The 21,644-nt window shown below is 42.5% G+C and overlaps 1 protein-coding gene and 1 long non-coding RNA gene across 4 annotated transcripts in view; one reads left to right on the top strand and one right to left on the bottom strand.

The window, feature by feature from the left end:
• Nucleotides 1-6,401, top strand: part of LOC141063204 (EF-hand calcium-binding domain-containing protein 4B-like) — a 151,193-nt gene extending 144,792 nt beyond the window's left edge. For 2 of the 3 annotated variants that reach the window (XR_012224840.1, XR_012224841.1), the window contains exons 16-17: nucleotides 5,599-5,966; nucleotides 6,292-6,401. Coding sequence is in view for 1 of the 3 variants with exons in the window: in XM_073557266.1 (XP_073413367.1) it covers nucleotides 5,599-5,689 (91 nt within the window). In the remaining 2 variants the exon portion in view is untranslated. Of the gene's footprint in view, nucleotides 1-5,598 lie in introns of all 3 variants that reach the window. The other variant, XM_073557266.1, reaches the window with a different exon arrangement.
• LOC141063207 (uncharacterized) overlaps nucleotides 1-21,644 on the bottom strand; it is a 119,757-nt gene that overhangs the window by 55,537 nt on the left and 42,576 nt on the right. The gene's annotated exons all lie outside the window — the stretch shown is intronic.

Consider the following 21,644-nt stretch of genomic DNA (forward strand, 5'->3'; position numbering starts at 1 on the left):
TGTTTCTCTGTAGATAACTTTGCCAGCTTGATTTCTTTTTTACATTTCTTATTTAGATCTTTATACTCCTGAAATGCTATTTCAGTATTCTCTGACTTTCTTTCAAGATTTTCAATGCCCTTTTTTGTCTTATTAAACTTTGTACTGTCCTGTTCATCCATAATGGTTTCTTTTTATTCCTTGACATTTTATTACCAGAGGGTATAAGTTTTTTGCAGGATTCTAGTAGTATTTCCTTAAAAATGCCCCATTTATATTCGGTATCCCGAGTTATCATCACGTTGTCCCAGGCTATACGATTAAGCTTGTCCCTTAATTTGTTAGCTTTCTTAAAGTTCCAGGTTTTGGCATTTCCCCTTTTGAATGCTTGATTGAAAATTACATTGAAACTTACCATGTTATGGTCACTGCTTTCTAAATGCTACCTGACCTGTAGATCTGAAATTGTATCTGGTCTATTTGACAGAACCAGATCCAGTAGATTACCTCCCCTGGTCGGTTCATCTATCAGCTGAGAGAGGTAATTGTCCTGAACTGTGGATAAGAAATTGTAGCTTTTAGCACAACCAGAAGAGTCTATACCAGATTGAATGTCTGGATACTTAAAATCCCCCACTATAAGAACCCTGTTACTGTTTGCTGCCTTTTTAATTTGGTGTAGCATTTCATCCTCTAACTGTTCAGGTATATTAGGTTGCTTGTAGGAAACTCCAATTAGCAGCTTTCCATTATTGCCATCCCCATATACATTTACCCATAGTGACTCTACATTGATGTATCTCCCCCCAATGTCTTCATTGAGCACAGGTTTTAATGTGGATTTCACAAAGATGCACACCCCTACATCTTTTTTTATCTTTCCTGTCCTTTCTAAATGTAGTGTACCTCTCTACATTTGTTACCGAGTCATGGCTCTCATCAAGCCAGGTTTCCGTAATGCCCACCATATCATATTCTGTGATTTACATATACATAAAAATCGTTATCGGCAGCACATCTGTTACGCCCACAGGGTGCGAAGATGTATAGTGGACTCACTAGACCACTGATTGTGCAGTGGTAGCTGTATACCTGATGCACAAGAGACAGGAGAATGAGCTTCAAAAACCAAGGATGTTTATTAAAGGAAGCAAACAAACGGAAAAGGTGCCTGAGGGAAGAACCCTCTGGACCATGACACAGAACCACATAGTAAAGCACCGGGCAAGGTGTACCCCTATACAGGAATGCCACGATACCCGGACCACAGGGATGACCCGTAAAGACCGTATAGAGGAGGTGGCGAGAATCCAGGAATCTCTGTGTATTCTCAGAAAGGCTGATCTAGACGGCAGAAATATCTGCATGGTTCCAAGAGGAGAACTTTGGTCAGCCTGTGGTAGAAACCGGAATGTCCAGACAGGGAACTGCCAGCAGAGGATTCTGAGAAGACAGAGTTATTAGTATAAAGACAACATTAGCCTTAGCATGCAGAGCTCAACAGAGTGTGGCCTGAATGGGAGACAACAATCCCACAGAATAAACACGTTGCTCAGGCACCTCCCTCAAGGGGAGGATGCCTTTTATGCACGAACATCACAGCACAGACAGCCCTAATAGAGAACAGGTGCCCTGCTGTTTTAAGTATGTGCAGGAAGCGGGGCGCGCCTCCTAGGAGCATTACCAGGAGACCTGCCAAGAGGATGCAGGTTCTTAGCAGAGAAAGGAGACGCTGATCGTCTGGAGCCACAGACAGGGTTAGTTGTACCAGTGGAGCTGCGAGATAGGCACCGGTCTCCCTGCGCAGCGGCGACCGGGCCTGCGGCTGAGGACATAACATCGCTTTCTGTAAGCAGGTGATGTGCTGCTGATAACATGTACTATATGTAGGGGTGGGACAATCGCATTAGTGTTTGTTCTGCCCAGTGGTGTAACTAGAGTCTGATGGGCCCCGGTGCACGATTTGGACCTGGACCCCCCATCGTGATTATATATATATATATATATATATATATATATACACACTAGCTGAAGAGTCCGGCACTGCCCGGGCATAGTAACTAACTGTGGTTAGTTATAGCAAATTATAATTATCCTCCATCCCATAGTCCCGTGCCCATATACCCATCATACATATCCACAATCCCATAGGCCCGTGCCCATATACCCATCATACATATCCTCCATCCCATAGTCGAGTGCCCATATACCCATCACACATCCTCCATCCCATAGTCCCATGCCCATATACCCATCACACATCCTCCATCCCAGACTCCCATGCCCATATACCCATCATACATATTCACCATCCCATAGTCGAGTGCCATTATACCCATCACACATCCTTCATCTCATAGTCCCATGCCCATATACCCATCATACATATCCTCCATCCCATAGTCCCGTGCCCATATACCCATCATACATATTCGCCATCCCATAGTCGAGTGCCCATATACCCATCACACATCCTTTATCTCATAGTCCCATGCCCATATACCCATTATACATATCCTCCATCCCATAGTCCCGTGCCCATATACCCATCATACATATCCGCCATCCCATAGTCCCATGCCCATTTACCCGTCATACATATCCTCCATCCCATAGTCCAGTGCCCATATACCCATCACACATCCTCCATCCCATAGTCCTGTGCCCATATACCCATCATACATATCCTCCATCCCATAATCCAGTGCCCATATACTCATCACACATCCTCCATCCCATAGTCCCGTGCCCATATACCCATTATGACATCATCATCACCATGGCAACCGTTATGACATAACCGTCACCATTGCAACCTATGATGAATCAGCGTCGCCATGGCAACAATTGTGACAACATAATGAAGGGCGGGGCTTGATGAACACACACTTTTACCCCCATTATGTAGATAGGGGCAAAATTGTTTGGTGAATTGGAATGCGCGGGGTTAAAATTTCGCCTCACAACATAGCCTAGGACACTCTCGGGGTCCAGACATGTGACTGTGCCAAATTTTGTGGCTGTAGCTGCGACGGTGCGGATGCCAATCCTGGACATACATACATACATACATACATACACACATACACACACTTGAGCTTTATATATTAGATATACATATATATATATATATATATATATATATATATACTGTATATATATTTATATGTGTCCTCCATCTTGATATATATATCCCAAGTATAATGCACCCCAAAGTCATCCATAATAGTATAATGCACCCCAATAGTCATCCTATAAAGTATAGTGCACCACCATAGTCATCCATAGTAGTGTAATGCACCTCTTAGTCATCAATAGCAGTATGGCCACTGATTTTTATTTTTTATTTTTTAAATATTCACCATTCCTTCACTGTCACGCAGTGTGCATCCTCTTGTAAAGCCAGCAGCTCAATTTGGAGTGCGACAGGAGAGTGTGACGTCACAGACATGCGCACCGTCACGTGCACGCTGACGTCAGGTGCTGGCTTCTGATTGGTCAGCAGCATGTATTGTGGCACGCAGACCTAAGTTCTGCAATATACTTCAACTGTCCATGCTTCCGAGGGTGCACATCCAGTTTTAACTTTTTCTGGCATCGGCGGGACCCTGAACCACTGAGCCCGGTCGTGACTGCTGCGACTGCAGTTGTTACGCCATTGGCTCTGTCCCCCTCTTTGCTCCTCATTCAGTAAACAAGTGAGAAATGACTTAAATATTCCAGAGTTGATAACAAGTCACTACTGCCCTGAAATTGGCCAGTGACATTGTGACTTTATATGGCCCTATTTTGCCAACAGTCACTGCTGAAATTCTACTAATTGCTGGATAGGACATGTCCAAGTGAGTTCTCTACACTGGATGTAATTGTAGTAAAAACCTCAAGTTTGAATTTTTTTAGCCATGCATGGGCTTTTCAGCTTAAGGCCCTCTTTACATGGCATAGCAGACTTCGTACCACAACATTAGCAGTCTGTAACAACCCTGCCGGCATCACTGCATGGCCTCCCATCCACCACCTGCCTTACACACCAACTTACTCACTACTCTGGACCATGCTGTGAGTTCTGTCTTCTGCCGGCTCTATGATGGGTGCCTCTTGTCTCCTGCCTGCTCTCTGCATACTTCCTGGCAGTGCCGGCACTCCCTGGCTCTTATTGAGTCAGTGCGCACCTTCCTAAGGTGTCCCCAGCCAATTGTCAAGAGGCCTCAGGTACTTAAGGCATCCTTGCCCATAGGAGGATGCCTGAGCAATGCATTCCCAGACCTGTTAGCTTTCACTTTGTGTCCAATGTTTCCGCCTCCCTGAGGGCTGCATACTCAGGCCTGTGTCCTTGTCCAGTATCTGTTCCCGTGTCTGTCCTTGTCGGTACTGTGTCCTATTCCTGTATCTTATCCTGTTCCTGTACCTAACCTTGTCTGAATTCAGTTCTAACCTATGTCTGTTTGTCTCCTTGTCTGTGGCTTCCTTTCCCTGCTGTGAGTATCCTCGTTTCCCTGCCTTGCTCCGCTCCTTGCGGTTCTGCCTCGCTCTGCATACCTGCGATTTGGCCTCACTCCACTCCTTGCAGTTTTGCCTTGCTCCGCTCCTTGCGGTTCTGCCTCGCTCTGTACACCTGTGGTTCTGCCTTGCTCCGCTCCTTGCGGTTCTGCCTTGCTCCGCTCCTTGTGGTTCAGCTCGCTGCACTGCAATCGGTGACTCTGTTCTGCTCTCTGCTCCACAATCTTGCGGTAATACACTGCTCTTGTTCCACACCATGCAGGTCTTTGTCCTTCCAGCTCCACCAGTCTGAACAGGTCCCTACCTGTTCCCATATACCTCCCATACCTGTCCGTGTTCCTGTCCCTACCAAGTCAGTACCTGTCCTGCTAGAGTACCAGCCATGCCCACCTGTCCTGCCAGTGTCTCAGCCATGCTCGCCTGCCAGTGTCTCAGATGTGCCCGCCTGCCAGTGTCTCAGCCGTGCCCGCCTGCCAGTGTCTCAGCAGTGCCCACCTGCCAGTGTCTCAGCAGCGTCTGTCAGTCAAGCCCGTTTTCTGCTCCTGTCCTAGCATTCCATTCCTCAGTGGGATCAGCAGCCACAGCCAGACAATACCCTGGAGTGGCACCTGGCAGTTACCTGCGAAACAAGCCTGACCTCACCATCAGAGGCTCCAGTGAACACCAAGGTGGCTGCTTAGCCACACCCCTTCCAGGGTAGTCTGGTTTGTGGCACAGTGGGGCCACACCCTCCACGCTCACACCAACCTGTCAGGGTGCAAGCGTAGCACAGTCATGTATGTCTGCCAGGTGCCTCTGTACAGTCTCATGTCAAAAAGATATTCTGCCTTAGAAATGCTTCTCATTGAATACATATTAAAAAGATGTCATCCGACGCAGAATATCACATTTTTTCTATTGGGCAGCATCCTAACTTGAAATATGACATAATTAACAGGTACAATCATTTTTATTAAAGTGGTATTTCAAATAGTTATGGCATACGCATTTGTTATCTGGCTAGATACGATGGGCTCCTCATGAGATGGTTGGAAGGATCTAATTTTTTTTAAATTAATTTGAATGTTTAAATCAAAAAAACAATATGGAAGAAATTTTTAAATGTGTTTTCTTCACCAGGTCCCTAAGAGAGCACGAAGAGAACATGAAAAATAATGTGGTGACATTAAAAAGATCAGAAACTTTGAAGAAAAAAAATTGTTGCACGTGAATCTCCATGTCGGCTGTACTAAAGATTGTAATGATTTCTTTAAGAAATGATGAATACTAGCTCTGCTTTTCAAGAAAGGATGATAGAACTTAAAAATTCAAAATCACAAAGAACCATTTCGTTTTTCTCCTTTCCTTTCTTTCATATGACTGAGGATATGTGCCAGAAAAAGCGCTCAATAAATGTGAAAATAAAATGAACATATACACTGCAATTTAAAAACTACTTGCTGTTCATGTATTTGGTCTTTCGAATGTTTCTTAACTGTCGTAGGTTTGTAAAGATGCAAAGCAGTTAAAAGATGATGAAATCAGTCCATTGTTCAAGTGGCTCCAACTAGTTGATGCATAGAAGACCCAAAAAATGACTGGATAAGAAGCCAACACTAAAACCAACTGAGAAGACGATGCTTCAGGAAAAATACAGCTTGCATCTTCCTGAAGCAAAACTTTGCAGGTACAACAGCATCTAAATGAGGTTCTACATATCCTTATGGTAACTTTTCAGCTCAAAAATAATTGTTGGACCAGTTTGCTATTGTTTTCAGTGGGAGGAGGGAAATAAGTCAAGGCTATACAGTTCAGGCAATGACTTTTCTCTAGGAATGAGCAATTCTGAACTGTAAAGTTTGGGGTTTGTACCGGATACCTAAAGCTGGTTGAAAGGACATGATCTAGGCTAACATTGTGAAATAAATAATTAAAAAAAAACATGTGCAGTCCCCTCTAATTTTATAACCAGCCAAGGGAAAGCAGAAATCTGTGAGCTGATCTTATTATGCTTGGAAGGGGTCACTATCCATGCACCTTCCCAGCATATTAATATCTGCACTCAGCTGTCTGCTTGCCTGTTATTAAAAATGGGTTGACCTAAAAAAAATGACGTGAGGTCCCCCCTATTTTTAATAACCAGCAAAGGCTAAGCAGACTGCTACAGGCTGATATTAGTAGGCTGGGAAGGGCCATGTATATAGGCCCTTCCTATAGCCTAATAAGACCGGCCCTCAGCCGCTCCAGAAATGGCGCAGAGATCAGCGTCGGGCACAACAGACAGGTAGTTAGCAATTGCTAGTTTGTCAGCCCCTATTGAAAAAATGTAATAGCCCTGGATAAACCATTTAAATTAATTGGGCTGTGCTACCATTTCCAGGGATCAGATGTAGGATTGTGCACAAAAATCCCTCAAAGATTCAGCTGCAATTTATTAGTATCATGCTCACAGCAAACCTTGGAAAACCTGTTTAACCTCGCAAGTTCACTATTGAAATATGTAGTAAGAGTGACTACGTTTTTCCGTACATGTCAGTTCTCTGATGCTCTCTTGTAAAACTCCAACAAAAGAGCACCTTAGATCTTTTTTCAGTTTTATGATAAATTTTCCTACTTTGACTATTGTTCCTCAATAAGTTTTCACTTACAAATGACCACTAAAATCAATTTACAAAACTACCAGTATACAGCAGTTCATTAAAATAATATACAGACCATGATCAGCTGCAATCTAGTCCACTGATTAAATTTAGCTTCTTACAAATGAGCTTTTGAAAACCCTATTCACATTTACAGTAAAATCTTCAGCAAAACCACCACATCTGAACATGGTATTAGAAGAAAGAAATATATTTATAGTTTAATTGCAAAATGTAAACGTTTTTGACAAACACTTCTTTGTTTTAACTCCTTAGCACTCAATGACATTGATATACTGGAAATCACATAGATCCAGCCATGACATTGCAATAGCTGGGGCTGACAGTTTCATACTTATAGACGGGGCCGAAAAAACACCCCCTATGGCCCCTTTCACACGTTCTGATATTACCCGTACTGGAAAAACACATGTCCTTGTGTAACATACATGTGGCATCCATTGTGCTACATCAGTGTGACACGTACTGGCGCCTGGGAAAAGCAGTACAGTTAGTTTCAGTGAAAGCAAATAGGCGGCACATCCATCCGCTATATATAAAAAGTTAGTTCATGCTTTATTCAAAATTCATTAAAAACATGGAATCCAAAAAATATAGATAAAAATCTGACACATTTCTGCCGTCCACGTGCCCTTAATCATAGGATATCATATCCTATGACTAAATGACTAAGGGCGCTTGGACATCAGAAACTCGTTAGCTTTTTATCTACATTTTTTGGATTACATGTTTTTAATGAATTTTGAATAAAGCATGAACTAAATTTTTAAATATTGCGGATGGATGTGCCGCCTATTTGCTTTCACTGAACCTTTGGCTGAGCTTCACCAGCACAACCGGCACCCAACACACAGATTTCAGCCTCCAATATTGGATGACATGGCGTGGTGAGCTTCAAAAATCCCCCCCTCTCCAGTACAGTTAGTGCTGTTCCCAGGTGCTGGGTGTTGAATGCAGCTCTAATCATTGTTGCCAGGTCTTCCCGTGATCAGCGCCACCAGGTGACACTAATGGGAGTTTGAGTCAGCACCCTCTATGCGTGTATATCATGTATTAACTTTTTTTATTTAATGGCAAGGGTTCCCCCTTCATTTTCCTAACCAGTTGAGGGAAAGCCAATAGCTGGGAGCTGATATTAATATTCTGGGAAGGGCTCAATTGCCATAAAGGTTTCCAGCCTATTAATAACAGATCACAGTTGTTTGCTTAGGATTGGGGGGCGAGGGGGCCTTGCATACAAGGATTGGGAGATGAGGGGTACAATGAATACCAGGATAGGGGAGTGAGAGGACCATACATACTAGGATAGGGGGGGCGAGAGGACCATGCATACCAGGATTGTAGGGTGAGGGGACCATACATACCAGGATTGGGGGGTGAGAGGACCATGCATACCAGGATGGGGGGGTGAGGGGATCATGCATACCAGGATAGGGGGATGAGAGGATCATGCATACAAGGATAAGGGGGGCAAGAGGACCATGCATACCAGGATGGGGGGGTGAGAGGACCATGCATACCAGGATGGGGGGTGAGAGGACCATAAATACTAGGATTGGGGGGTGAGGGGACCATGCATACCAGGATAGGGTGGTGAGGGGACCATGCATACCAGGATGGGGGGTGGGAGGACCATACATACCAGGAAAGGGGGGTGAGAAGACCATGCATACCAGGAAAGGGGGGTGAGAAGACCATGCATACCAGGAAAGGGGGTGAGAGGACCATGCGTACCAGGAAAGGGGGCGAAGAGACCATGCATACCAGGATTAGGGGGTGAGGGGACCATGCATACCAGGATAGGGGGGTGAGGGGGACCATGCATACCAGGATAGGGGGGTGAGGGGGTCCATGCATACCAGGATAGGGGAGTGAGGGGACCATGCATACCAGGATAGGAGGGGAGCATCACATACCAGGATAGGAGACCATGTACCAATAAAAATGCTCACACCCGGGCGTAGAAAGGGTTCATAGCTAGTATATTCAAAAATCCAAACTTTGCAATGCTCAAAAACTAGGAAAAAAATAATTTAAAAATAATAAAGTTGAAAAATTCAAAAAGAATATTTCATTTCTGTTGTCAGCATTCCGGAAAGTTATGAGCATATACAGTATGTATATATTAGGGTGCCAAGGAAATGCATGGTAAAAATTAAGTAGCAAGTTTTTGAAGGCCTTAGGCTAGTTTCACATTAGTGTTTTTTAGCGCTGCGCTTCCTGCGCAATAGAAACGCATGCAAAAACCGCATCATGCATTTTGCATGCGTTTGCGTTTTTAGGTGCATGCGTTTTAACCAGTTTGTAGCCATGTTAACTCTTAAAACGCATGTGATTTCAAACGCAGGCATGCGCATGTCCATGCGCACGCCTGCGCTCCCATAGACTGTAATGTGTTATTTTTGCACATTGCATGCACTAGCATGCGAATGTGTTTTGTTTTTTTACGCCGTTGGACGGACCCAAAAATGCAAAAGGCTGCGTCGGGCGCGCCTAAGCACACACTACAAAAAAACGCATGAGCACGAAAACGAGTACGTGCGAGTGCAAACGCTAGACCATGCGCCCGCCATGTTAAACATAGGGGCGCTTGGCGCATGCGCATGGACGCACACGATGCGCTGCGCTAAAAAACGCTAATGTGAAACCAGCCTAACCTCCTAATTTTTTTCCTTTTCGGTCATAGATATTTTATAATTTTCTTTCTTTAAGATTGGTTATCATTTACTGGTTGCTCAATGGCAGATCATATTGCAGTTTTAAATGTTTGCTTAGTATTTATCGTCATGCATATCCCGCGTTATGTATGGTATGTTCTGCCGTTTACAGATCAGATTAATTGATTTTATAAAAAACTGAACTGACTGCTACACTGCTACTAAGTATTGATTCATGTACAATGTACATAATTGTGTAATGCATATTTTACTGCAATAGAATGCTTACTGCCATTCTATGTTTTTTGAATTAGAAATAGTATATCCATCCAGTTAAAGATTTGATGACAAACTGAGTGGTTATTGTGTGCACAATATTGTGGAAAATGAGAAACATGGAATAATTAACATGCCTTGAGCAAGTGGTAAATCTAAATTTAATGTCAACATATTTTACATGATGAATCCTTATGCCAAAAGGAACAAATTTGAGGGGTAAGACTTACCAATTTACAAAGTTCATTTTTCCTTGGCACCCTAATATATATATATATATATATATATATATATATATATGGAAAAAAAAATAGGCAGCACTCAAATTAAATGTGAAAAAAGTGGATACTTTACTGATCCTCAGATGGCAACGTTTCAACGGTGACCCGTCTTTGTCAAGGCTTGACAAAGACGGGTCACCGTTGAAACGTTGCCATCTGAGGATCAGTAAAGTATCCACTGTTTTCACATTTAATTTGAGTGCTGCCTATTTTTTATTTTTTTTCCTTTTGTCATTTTTGCTGTTTGGACACTGCTGAATAGGTTTTGCACCTGCTGTATTATTTTGGTAGTGCTGCCCTTTTTTCTTGAGATTTCTAACTATGTGTCAAATTGTCATTTTTGTGGGTGTCTGTGTTCATATGTTTCACATCTCTACTAAATGCTTGAGATTTTAATGCAAATACAAAATGTTGATTTGTTACTGTTTCCAAGGTGCTTTTTAGCCATTTTATTAGCTGAAGAGAAAACGTGAAATTCAAAACACAAATTTCAGATGGGGAAAGTACACGAGTGGATTGCACAGTTCATCAATCAAAACAGTGAACCCAGCAAACGGGAAAGGCTGCAGTCTCAGAAAATAGCCTCACCTTGCCTCATGTTTTTTATATCCCTACTGGAAAAATGAGCAAGCTGCAGCTAAAATCCTGCAAAAAAGTCTAACCTTTCCAATTACTTCCATGCAAAGGTTTCTTTTTCGACTTATTAATTTTAAAATCTCAATGTAAAAAAAGAGTACCCAAATCCTAAAATGCCTAATAAAACCATTTTTATCCCTAACAGGGCCTATTGATATGCAATGTTTTATCGGACTGGCCAAATGTTATGCTATGGGGCAGATCTGCGATTATTTTCTCTTGTCAATTCATGTGAAAAAAATTACAGCATATTGCTAGTGGCTCTGGCATTCAGATCTTACTTATCACGTGCAGTCAGATGTCATCCGAGCAGAGTTCAACATCCACAGACTCAGTCAATGGAGAAGATGGAGAAATTAAGGTCTCCATCTTTTCCACACCGGAGGTTGATCTCAGTGCCATTAACATAATCGAGACGATTCTCTCTTATGTATCATCGCTCATGTGGCCCCAGCCTTAACCGCAAATCCTAGCCTGACCATAGGTTTAGCAACCCAAACTCGCAGTATCAACAATCCTTAAAGACTGCATCATACAGCAGGAATGTCTATCTTTCTGTTTAAACTTCAAGAAAACTACAAGTTATGTGTTATTGTGTGAGTAAGATCAAGCACTGGGTTTTGAAATAATTGTTCTAGAGAACTTTTTTACATCATTTCCTTATTATTATTTACCTCCCTTCCTGAAAGTTGTTAAAGGAACTATCATATAATATATTTTGTATTACATTATACTGCCATACTCATATTTGCCAATGTAGAAATATGCATAGGCTACAGTTAGGGTGTTTTACAACATAAAGGCTGGGGACCTTTATCTGGTCTCAGGCTACCTCCATCGTAATGCCAGCCCTAACAATTATGTCAATGGAGATGATAATGTCACGCTCGGCGGCGACACAGCATATTAATACTACAGGATGGAAAAAGGAAAGGAAGGCCCTAATGGTAAGGAGTTAAGGAAGGGACACCTCCTGGCACCAACATGTGCCTGTTTTTATGTTCCCTTAGTGCCCTAAGCAGGTCCTTCCCCCTGTGGCCGCCATGTGCCTAATCCCTGACTGTCACCTCTATTAACTCTGGCTAGTGCACTGACCGGCAAGGACTCTAGCGTCACTACTGCAGATGGTAACACACAGGGGAAGAGACAAATAGGGGACAGACAACAAGGAAAATATTCAGCTCTAGCTCTACTGCTAAGCTCCACATCAGTAGAGCAAACGTCTTCAGGAATCAGAACCCAGCAACAGTGGCAACACCACCATCACAGGAAAGCTCCACACTCCTAGCTGGTCAGTATAGAAGAGAAACTCTATAACTGAAGATCAGCTCATGGTTCATGTGACTATTTAAAGTGAGATGGGAGTGGTTACCAAACAACATCAGCTGACTAGCCTAAAAGAATGGCCAGTAAGAGACTGAGATTAACTTTTGCTGTAAGAAAAGGAAAAAAAAAACAACATTTAAATTTCATCAGAACCAGAGCTGCCACAAATCCCTTAATGATTCGTGACAGTGTAGGGAAGTGAAGTGAAATGTCCTCTTTAATGTCACCTCCCTTTAAGAAGTGCTAATGTATATATGTAATTACTCCTGGTAATGCTACACTTATAGTGTATTACTATTGTTTGCTTTATTGGTACTGCCACATCATCTATGTGTTACCATGCTGTAAGATTGTCATATGTTGTGTTATATAATGTTTTGCATATTTATGTATAGGTTAGGGTAAGCTAGTGCATCCTTCGGGTTCATTAGTGGAGGGCACTATTAGCATAGAGTTTCTAGATATGGGTAAGTGTAGTTCTGTAGTGGGCCACTAGATGGGATTATACTAGTGGGCCTTGTTAAGTATAGCTGATAGGAAGTTCATATAGGGTTAATTAAAGGAGTTGCTATGGGTTAAGAAAGTGTAGGAGATAGGAATAGGTTAGAAAGGTGAGGATGCCCGAAGTGTCCACAAGGGCTCTAGGCCCAGGACGAAATAGCAGCTACAAAACGTTCTTTGGAAGAGAAGTATTTGAGCACAGTCAGATGGGTCCTGGATGAGACCCAAGCACCCCGGGAGTTGTGGTGTTCCACGGCAGCAAGGCAAGGAGAGAATTATGTGGTCCAAGAGTCGTGCAGGGCGCAGAAGATTCACAATGTGGCAGATCTTAAATAGGGCTGAGGCTTGTGAGTCCGGGGTGAAACAGATGAACGGGATCCCCTATGTCTGGAGGTCCTACAGAAGTGATGCTGCGGTACCGCCTAGGGTGCTACTACCCTGTAATGTGCGTGAGGACAAAGAAAGCAGGAAAGGGAAAGTGCAGGAGGAATGCTGTGTGGACTGTAATGTAACTGATGTAGAGAAAAGTAAAATCGTTTGTTTGGCATCTGAACCGGTATCTGTGTCCGTTCTTTCTACCATATGCACCGAAACTGAGTGTACAGGAGCTGTGCAACACAGCTGTGGAATCTCTGACTGTGAACCAGTACCGCAAGAAGGTATGCTGGTTGGAGCTGACAATTTTCCTGTGAGAGGAGGTCGGGACACCAAGGCCCTGGTGTCCTCGGCCATGACTACCGTCCTGGCCCCCTCTTACAATAGGTAACTGCAACTACAGGATTTTACCACTGAAAATTGCTTAGGCCAGGTTCACATAGCGTTAACAGCAGTCCGTTTAACGCATAGCGCTGATGGACTGCGTTAAGGCTATGGTATAACGCGAACGCGTTATGTCCTCCCGCTAGCGCAGATGAAGCATCTGCGCTAGCAGTGATAGAGCCTTAGACGCTGCAGCCCGCGTCCGATGCTCCATCACAGAATGACGGCACAACACTAGCGCATGCCGATTATGGCAAGTGTTAGCGATGCACTCGTCTATAGCTGTGTATGGGTGCGTTCCGCATCCGCTACATAGCGTTAATGTCGCTGTGTAACGGATGCGTTAAACGCAGCCCATTAACGCTATTTGAACCCAGCCTTATAACGTCAAAAGGAAATAAAAAAATATTAAAGAAAGCTTACCCATGATGCAGAGTATAGAAAACAAAAATTCCTCTAAAATCACTTTTTGGCTGTATGATACACAGAATAATAACACATTGGGGCAATTGGGATATTTTTGGATTAGTCTGAAAAAGAGTAGGAGGACACTGTGGTCCCTTGTCCATTGTCCTCTGTTGTAGGACATTGCTTTTTCTATTGTGCTTTTGCTTTAGACTTCCCTGTATTCTTCACAGTGCAGATTTGTGGAGTTAATTAGCCGTTCTTTTTTTGGTATAGAGAAGTTACTACAACTGAAATCTCACACAAAAGACTATTACAGTATATATTTTTTGAAGTACAGAAACTTTTCAATATATTTTATAAACTGTCAAAGTCCTAGGCCAATTTCATGACCCTCTCCCAGAGTCCATGTACTGACAACCAGGTATTTTTGACAAGGAGAGATTTTCAAGCAATAACTGGCCAACAAAACCAGCATACTCCCTAATTTCTCTGCGATCTTCTGCTTTTGGGTTTCAAAGCTAGACATCTGGCATCAGCTGTCCCTCTATGCCTTGGAGGTGTTGTGCTGCCCTGCCACTAGCATCTTGTATGAACAGGTTTTTAGTGCCACTTGGGGGGTCATAACAGATAGGAGTTTTGTTCCAGCTATGGCCATTAGATGGCATAGTTCCCCTTCTCTTTTCTGTACATGGATTTAGAATCCTTTCCCTTTAAAGTTCTTCTGTCTAAAACCGCCCCTTCATGTTTCCCGGGCTTGGAAGCTTGTAGCCATTTTCTCTCGGATCTCTGAGCTATTCACATGTGTCCTTCTCTCTGCAAAATCACTGCTTCTGTCAAGCGGATTTCGGTGAGGTTTTAATACAGTTATGTGTTTTTGCAAATGCATCCGTGTAAGCTAGCCATTATGCAGCCCTGAGATACAGTGGGGAAAAAAAGTATTTAGTCAGTCAGCAATAGTGCAAGTTCCACCACTTAAAAAGATGAGAGGCGTCTGTAATTTACATCATAGGTAGACCTCAACTATGGGAGACAAACTGAGAAAAAAAAATCCAGAAAATCACATTGTCTGTTTTTTTTTCATTTTATTTGCATATTATGGTGGAAAATAAATATTTGGTAAGAAACAAGCAATCAAGATTTCTGGCTCTCACAGACCTGTAACTTCTTCTTTAAGAGTCTCCTCTTTCCTCCACTCATTACCTGTAGTAATGGCACCTGTTTAAACTTGTTATCAGTATAAAAAGACACCTGTGCACCCCCTCAAACAGTCTGACTCCAAACTCCACTATGGTGAAGACCAAAGAGCTGTCAAAGGACACCAGAAACAAAATTGTAGCCCTGCACCAGGCTGGGAAGACTGAATCTACAATAGCCAACCAGCTTGGAGTGAAGAAATCAACTGTGGGAGCAATAATTAGAAAATGGAAGACATACAAGACCACTGATAATCTCCCTCGATCTGGTGCTCCACGCAAAATCCCACCCCGTGGGGTCAGAATGATCACAAGAACGGTGAGCAAAAATCCCAGAACCACGCGGGGGGACCTAGTGAATGAACTGCAGAGAGCTGGGACCAATGTAACAAGGCCTACCATAAGTAACACACTACGCCACCATGGACTCAGATCCTGCAGTGCCAGACGTGTCCCACTGCTTAAGCCTGTACATGTCCGGGCCCGTCTGAAGTTTGCTAGAGAGCATTTGGATGATCCAGAGGAGTTTTGGGAGAATGTCCTATGGTCTGATGAAACCAAACTGGAACTGTTTGGTAGAAACACAACTTGTCGTGTTTGGAGGAAAAAGAATACTGAGTTGCATCCATCAAACACCATACCTACTGTAAAGCATGGTGGTGGAAACATCATGCTTTGGGGCTGTTTCTCTGCAAAGGGGCCAGGACGACTGATCCGGGTACATGAAAGAATGAATGGGGCCATGTATCGTGAGATTTTGAGTGCAAACCTCCTTCCATCAGCAAGGGCATTGCAGATGAAATGTGGCTGGGTCTTTCAACATGACAATGATCCAAAGCACACCGCCAGGGCAACGAAGGAGTGGCTTCGTAAGAAGCATTTCAAGGTCCTGGAGTGGCCTAGCCAGTCTCCAGATCTCAACCCTATAGAAAACCTTTGGAGGGAGTTGAAAGTCCGTGTTGCCAAGCGAAAAGCCAAAAACATCACTGCTCTAGAGGAGATCTGCATGGAGGAATGGGCCAACAACAGTGTGTGGCAACCTTGTGAAGACTTACAGAAAACGTTTGACCTCTGTCATTGCCAACAAAGGATATATCACAAAGTATTGAGATGAAATTTTGTTTCTGACCAAATACTTATTTTCCACCATAATATGCAAATAAAATGAAAAAAAAACAGACAATGTGATTTTCTGGATTTTTTTTTCTCAGTTTGTCTTCCATAGTTGAGGTCTACCTATGATGTAAATTACAGACGCCTCTCATCTTTTTAAGTGGTGGAACTTGCACTATTGCTGACTGACTAAATACTTTTTTTCCCCACTGTATGTGCAATGTCTTTCCAGCTCATTGTAATGCTCTTGCACTGCATATTAGACAGATGCACCCCTGTTCAGTTAGTGCAATGCTGCAGTCTTAGGTGTTTAGATATCTCTCTTCACTGCATTGTGTGTTGTATTACTCAACCTGTGTAATAATGCCTGCTACTGTTATAATAGCACCCTGTATTACTGCTTTTGTTGATCTGCCAGTACTGATATATTGTACTGTGTTTTTTTTATAGTTTTTACCCGATCTCATCCACAATTGCGTTCACCAATCTCCTCCACTATATCATCTGTTATCATCTACCATAGTTGTTCACATCATCTCAATAAATATAGACTTAAGCACCCATACAGTCTTTTTACTGGGAGTGGTTGAATGGTTTAGCCGTATGCTGGAATCCACACAGCGTCATACATGGAAGAAGGCTCTATGATAACAATGAACAAAGCCTGGATTAGACCTGACTTTTCCACAGATGATAACAGCACATACAGTGCATGTAATGTTCAATATTTGAATAAGACCCACCAGTTGTTGCCTTCTAGGTCTAGGGATGAGTGGATGACCCTACTTAAATTTTTTTCTCTTTACCTACATCATGCTGCACTCACATGAAGTAGCAAAAACTTGCTGACAGATTCACTTTAAATATCTTTTCTTGACTATAATGAAGTTTGATTAACTTAATTTTTGTTTTGTTAAAGAAAGAAAAAAAAAAAAAGATTTCAACTGTCTAGGGACCATCACAGGAATTAGTCCAATCTCTCCTCTGCAGAGCCTTCTGGTAATGTGGAAAATAGCCCAGGAAAGGTAAACAATGATACATAAGGCTGCGTGCACAGGATCAGTAATAGTAGCGTTTTGGATGCAGCATATTTTTGCTGCATTTTCTCAGAACGACGCTCATAATGCTCTACAGAATTGCTGGACCTCGTGGGAACCAAAATGGATTATGGTGAAGCTACGGGGATTTTTATTTAATAAATTTATGAATGAGGGAGTGTCTCTTTTTTTTATTTATTTAACTTTTTTATGCTTTTCAGGTTCACATTTTTGGTATCCTTCTGATTCACGGGATTACGTCGGATCTCTTTTTTTTGTTTTTTAATAAATTAGTGAATGAGGTGTGATGGAGTCTTTTTAAAATAAACTATTTTTTCTTGTGTGTTTGTTTTTTTATGATTACTGAGTTAATAATGGGAGTGTCTGATAGATGCAACTCCATTACTAAACCTTGTGCTTGATACCAGCTGACATTACAAAACTGACCTGAACCCCATAAACTATTAATCCGATTTCCAATGAGCCAGGACAATTGGGAATAGCAGGGCAAAGTGCAGGAATTGGCGCAGCTAGTGGGTGTGCCAATCTGGGGACGACTGCAAGCTTTTATTTTTAGGCTGGGAAAGACAAAATAACCATGGACCTTCCCAGCCAGATAAAAAAGACCACACCTGTCTGCTTTACCTGGGTTAGTTATCAAAAATAGAGACCCCCACACCATTTTTTGTTAAATAATTTATTAGGTTAATACAGGTATGCAAAGCACTAATTAACCTTACAAAAATCTATACATCTATTTATCTATCCTTTACAAAAACTCTAAATGCATGCATTTTTGCAGCATAAAAAACGCATTAAAAATCGCAAGTGAGTGCAGGTGCAGAATTCACATGGACATTCACCTGTGCCAAAGCCTGTACAATCACTGATCATGTGAACATACCCTTATAGTAGAGAGCTCAGAGCCAGGGGGAAGCTGTTGTTGGGTTATGTAGGGAGCAGTCAGATTCTGTCAGTTTAGGAGGATCTTTGTGGGCTAATAAAGACTACAGTGACATTTGATTGTCCTGTTGGCCTGAGGTGTTGCCAGGTGAAATAGTTTTGAATTATACTGGACTGTGTGGGATAGACAGTGGAAGGGGTATCACAGTGGGAGCGTTGGAGAGACAAGAGTTATTAATCAACCACATAGCTGTCTGAGTGAGTTTGGAGAGCGGTTTGGGTTTCCTACAATGAGACTCTCTACGAGACTTAACAGGAACATGACCTAACGGAAATAGAACAACCTGAGAACTAAAGAACTTTTATATAGAGATTGAGATCTTGAGACTCAGGGAATGGTGGGAAAGAGATGAAACCTTTCAGAAAACCCTGATCAAGATAAGGACTGAGTAAAGACTGACCCCCTTGGATACAAAGAACAGTGATAGAGACATAAAGATTTAAGTCTGTTTCCTTCACACATAGCGAGATCGCTAGCGATATCGCTAAAGCGTCACCGATATTGTGACGCAACAGCGATATCGCTAGCAATCTCGCTACATGTGACACTTACCTCCAACCGGCCCCCCCGCTGGTTATCGCTGATCGCGCGAGAACGGGATGGTCCATTTTCTCATCGCCGGCTTCCTGCGCTGGCGCCGACGAGCGACGCATGGACACGGGCGGAAGACGTCAGCAGAGCTGCGTGTGACAAGTAAGTAACGACCGCTGACCGCTGCTGCATCACTGGTGAGATCGGCCTGTTTGGCAACTCACTAGCGACCATTTAGCGATGCACCAGCGATCCTGACCGGGTCGTATCATTGTCGGGATCGCTGGTGCATCTCTAAATGTAACGGGACCTTTACTGTATACCTTACACGGTGGAAATTGCGGTATAAGATTGTGTGAGTTATTATATGGTTTTCTATGGCCTCTGTGTAATGAGCAGAGACCTGAGTAAACTATGTATATTATGCCTGGTACAGGCACATTCACCATTACACATTTTATACCATTTTATCTGCAGTTTTATTTAATAAAGTTGAATTGTTTGAATTTATTCTGTCTGTCATTGTCTTCTTTATAAAAAAGGAAACCTGTGTCATCCAGAAATGTTATATAACTGCAGATATATTGGAAATCTGCAAGTAAACAGCATTTAAATCCTGTCTTGCCGGGTTATTAAAGTGGCGGGTTCCGTGAGAAAATTAAGCTATATTTTTCCTGCCACTGTTTGATTCCAGTTATTGGGACGGCACAGAGAACTGTAACAGTCACTGATCTCTACATTACTATTGATTAACAGCCTAATACAGGACAGCCTTTCAATCAAGAGCGGAGGAGTGATTACAGAGTGCTCACTGAATAGTTATCACTGACTGTAATTGCTCCCCGCACCGCCCCTGTGACTAGAACTGAGCGGAAGCAGGGAGAATAAAACTTCATTTTCTCTCTGTAGCCACTGCTCCATTTAGCCAGTTACCCCAGATTTAAACACTATTTAGTTGCATATGAACCCTATATCTGCAAATAAACACTGTTTTTGATGTGTCAGGTTCCCTTTAAGAGGAAGCGCAGTGTATGGTTATAGCTTTGGTGGTACTATGTTTAGATATACTGCCTTACAGCAAGAACCACAGCTTATACATCACAACAGGAGGTACAAGCTCATTAAGCAAGCGTAGGAGAGAAGCTGTGCATGTATAAAACCCAGAAAGAGGAAGCAAAACAACCTAAAATATGCAGGTTGAATGAACAATGTCCGATTGCATCAAATATACATCTACGGCTGCTAAGTATGTGGTTGACCAAACATGTTACTGATATTCCAAAATAATCTTCAAACCTTCAAAATGGAATTTTTATAACTGATTTTTCATCTTATTAAACAATGATCTACTGCTCTTCAAGCTTTACAGCCTTTTTACTAATGCTACCTCTACAAATTTTTTAGCTAAAGAAGATCCTTTGACAGAATTTTTTTTACCACTATTTTGGTTTAATAATGAATGATGATATTACCATCTGAAATGTACATATTTCATTATCCGAAATCCTTAGGCTACTTTCACACATCAGGTTTTCGGCGTCAGGCGCGATCCGGCGTCGTGCCGGAATGCCGGATCCGGCAAATGTTTTGTAAAACCTGATGTGCCGGATCCGGTTTTCTGCCGGATCCGTCTTGTTCTTGACAGACAAAACCGGATCCGTCTCATCCGGTTCATCCGTTTTTCTATCCGTTTTTCGACGGATTACGCCGGATCCGGTTTTTAAAATTGACCCTTGTGGCCTTCCGAATGGGATTGGCTACTGGAAAACTATATATAGCATGTTCCTACAGCCCTTCTTTGACAGGTTGTAGAGGAGAAAGTGCAGGTTGGAGAGAAGAGCAAGTTACTGGCGAAGATGGATGTTGTCATTGGAAATATTACCACTAGAAGTTCTGTGACGGTTTCAGTAATGAGGGACAATTTTGCACTATACTTTATGTCACCTCAAGGCAGAGTACACTGGCAGGATGACAGAGTGTGAAAGATTTGTGCCCTAACCAAACTTGTGTACCTTCTGGACCAACAGTATATACCTTTGCCAACCAAAGTTGGCTATCTTGTCATGGTCTTACTATTTTTAGCTTTAGGCCACAGGTGTGTACCTGGTTGTGTTTTATGCAAAGTATTTCACCTTTTAACAAAAGTTGTGTACATTGTTAGGAAATCACCAACAATAAACACAACTTTTCAGGTGAAATACTTTGCTTCAAACACAACCAGGAACACAACTGTGGCAAAAAGCTAAAATTTACCCACAGTTATATACCTGGTTTTGAATACCTTTTTACCTTTTAAATACCCTGTATTTAACCTTTTTTTTAAACATATTTCGCCGCAGAAAGAAATGACAGACAACCAGTGTAAACAATAATTTAACTTTTATTTAAAATATTTTTTTTTGTGTAAACTGTTTTTAAAGTTAAAAAAACTTTTTTAATAAAGGTTTGAAACCAACCAAATGGGCATTTTTATTACAAAAAAAACATTATAACTCGGTGTAGTGTGGGGTGGAAATACTGCTGGAGGGGCTGCGGGACACTTCGACAATGGGAGTGTGGAGAGAGGACTGGGATCGTGGTGGGGAAGGAACAGTTAGAGGTGATGGTGTGGAAAAAGCTACAGAATGGGTGGACATGTGGGAGGCAGAAGAGGTGGTGGGCGGTGGAGTGGAGGGTTGGGCAGGGACTGTAGGAGCAGATGATGTTGATGGAAAGTTGTATGGGGAAGGAGTTTGGTACGGGGAAGGAGTTTGGTACGGGGAAGGAGTTTGGTACGGGGCAGGTTGCTGGAAGTGGGGAGATGTCTGGTACTGGGGAGGTTGCTGGTACTGGGAAGGTTGCTGG

The sequence above is a fragment of the Dendrobates tinctorius genome, unplaced genomic scaffold (assembly GCF_039654945.1).
Source record: "Dendrobates tinctorius isolate UK_male_01 unplaced genomic scaffold, ASM3965494v1 ptg000246l, whole genome shotgun sequence".
In the NCBI taxonomy this organism is placed as follows: Eukaryota; Metazoa; Chordata; class Amphibia; order Anura; family Dendrobatidae; genus Dendrobates; species Dendrobates tinctorius.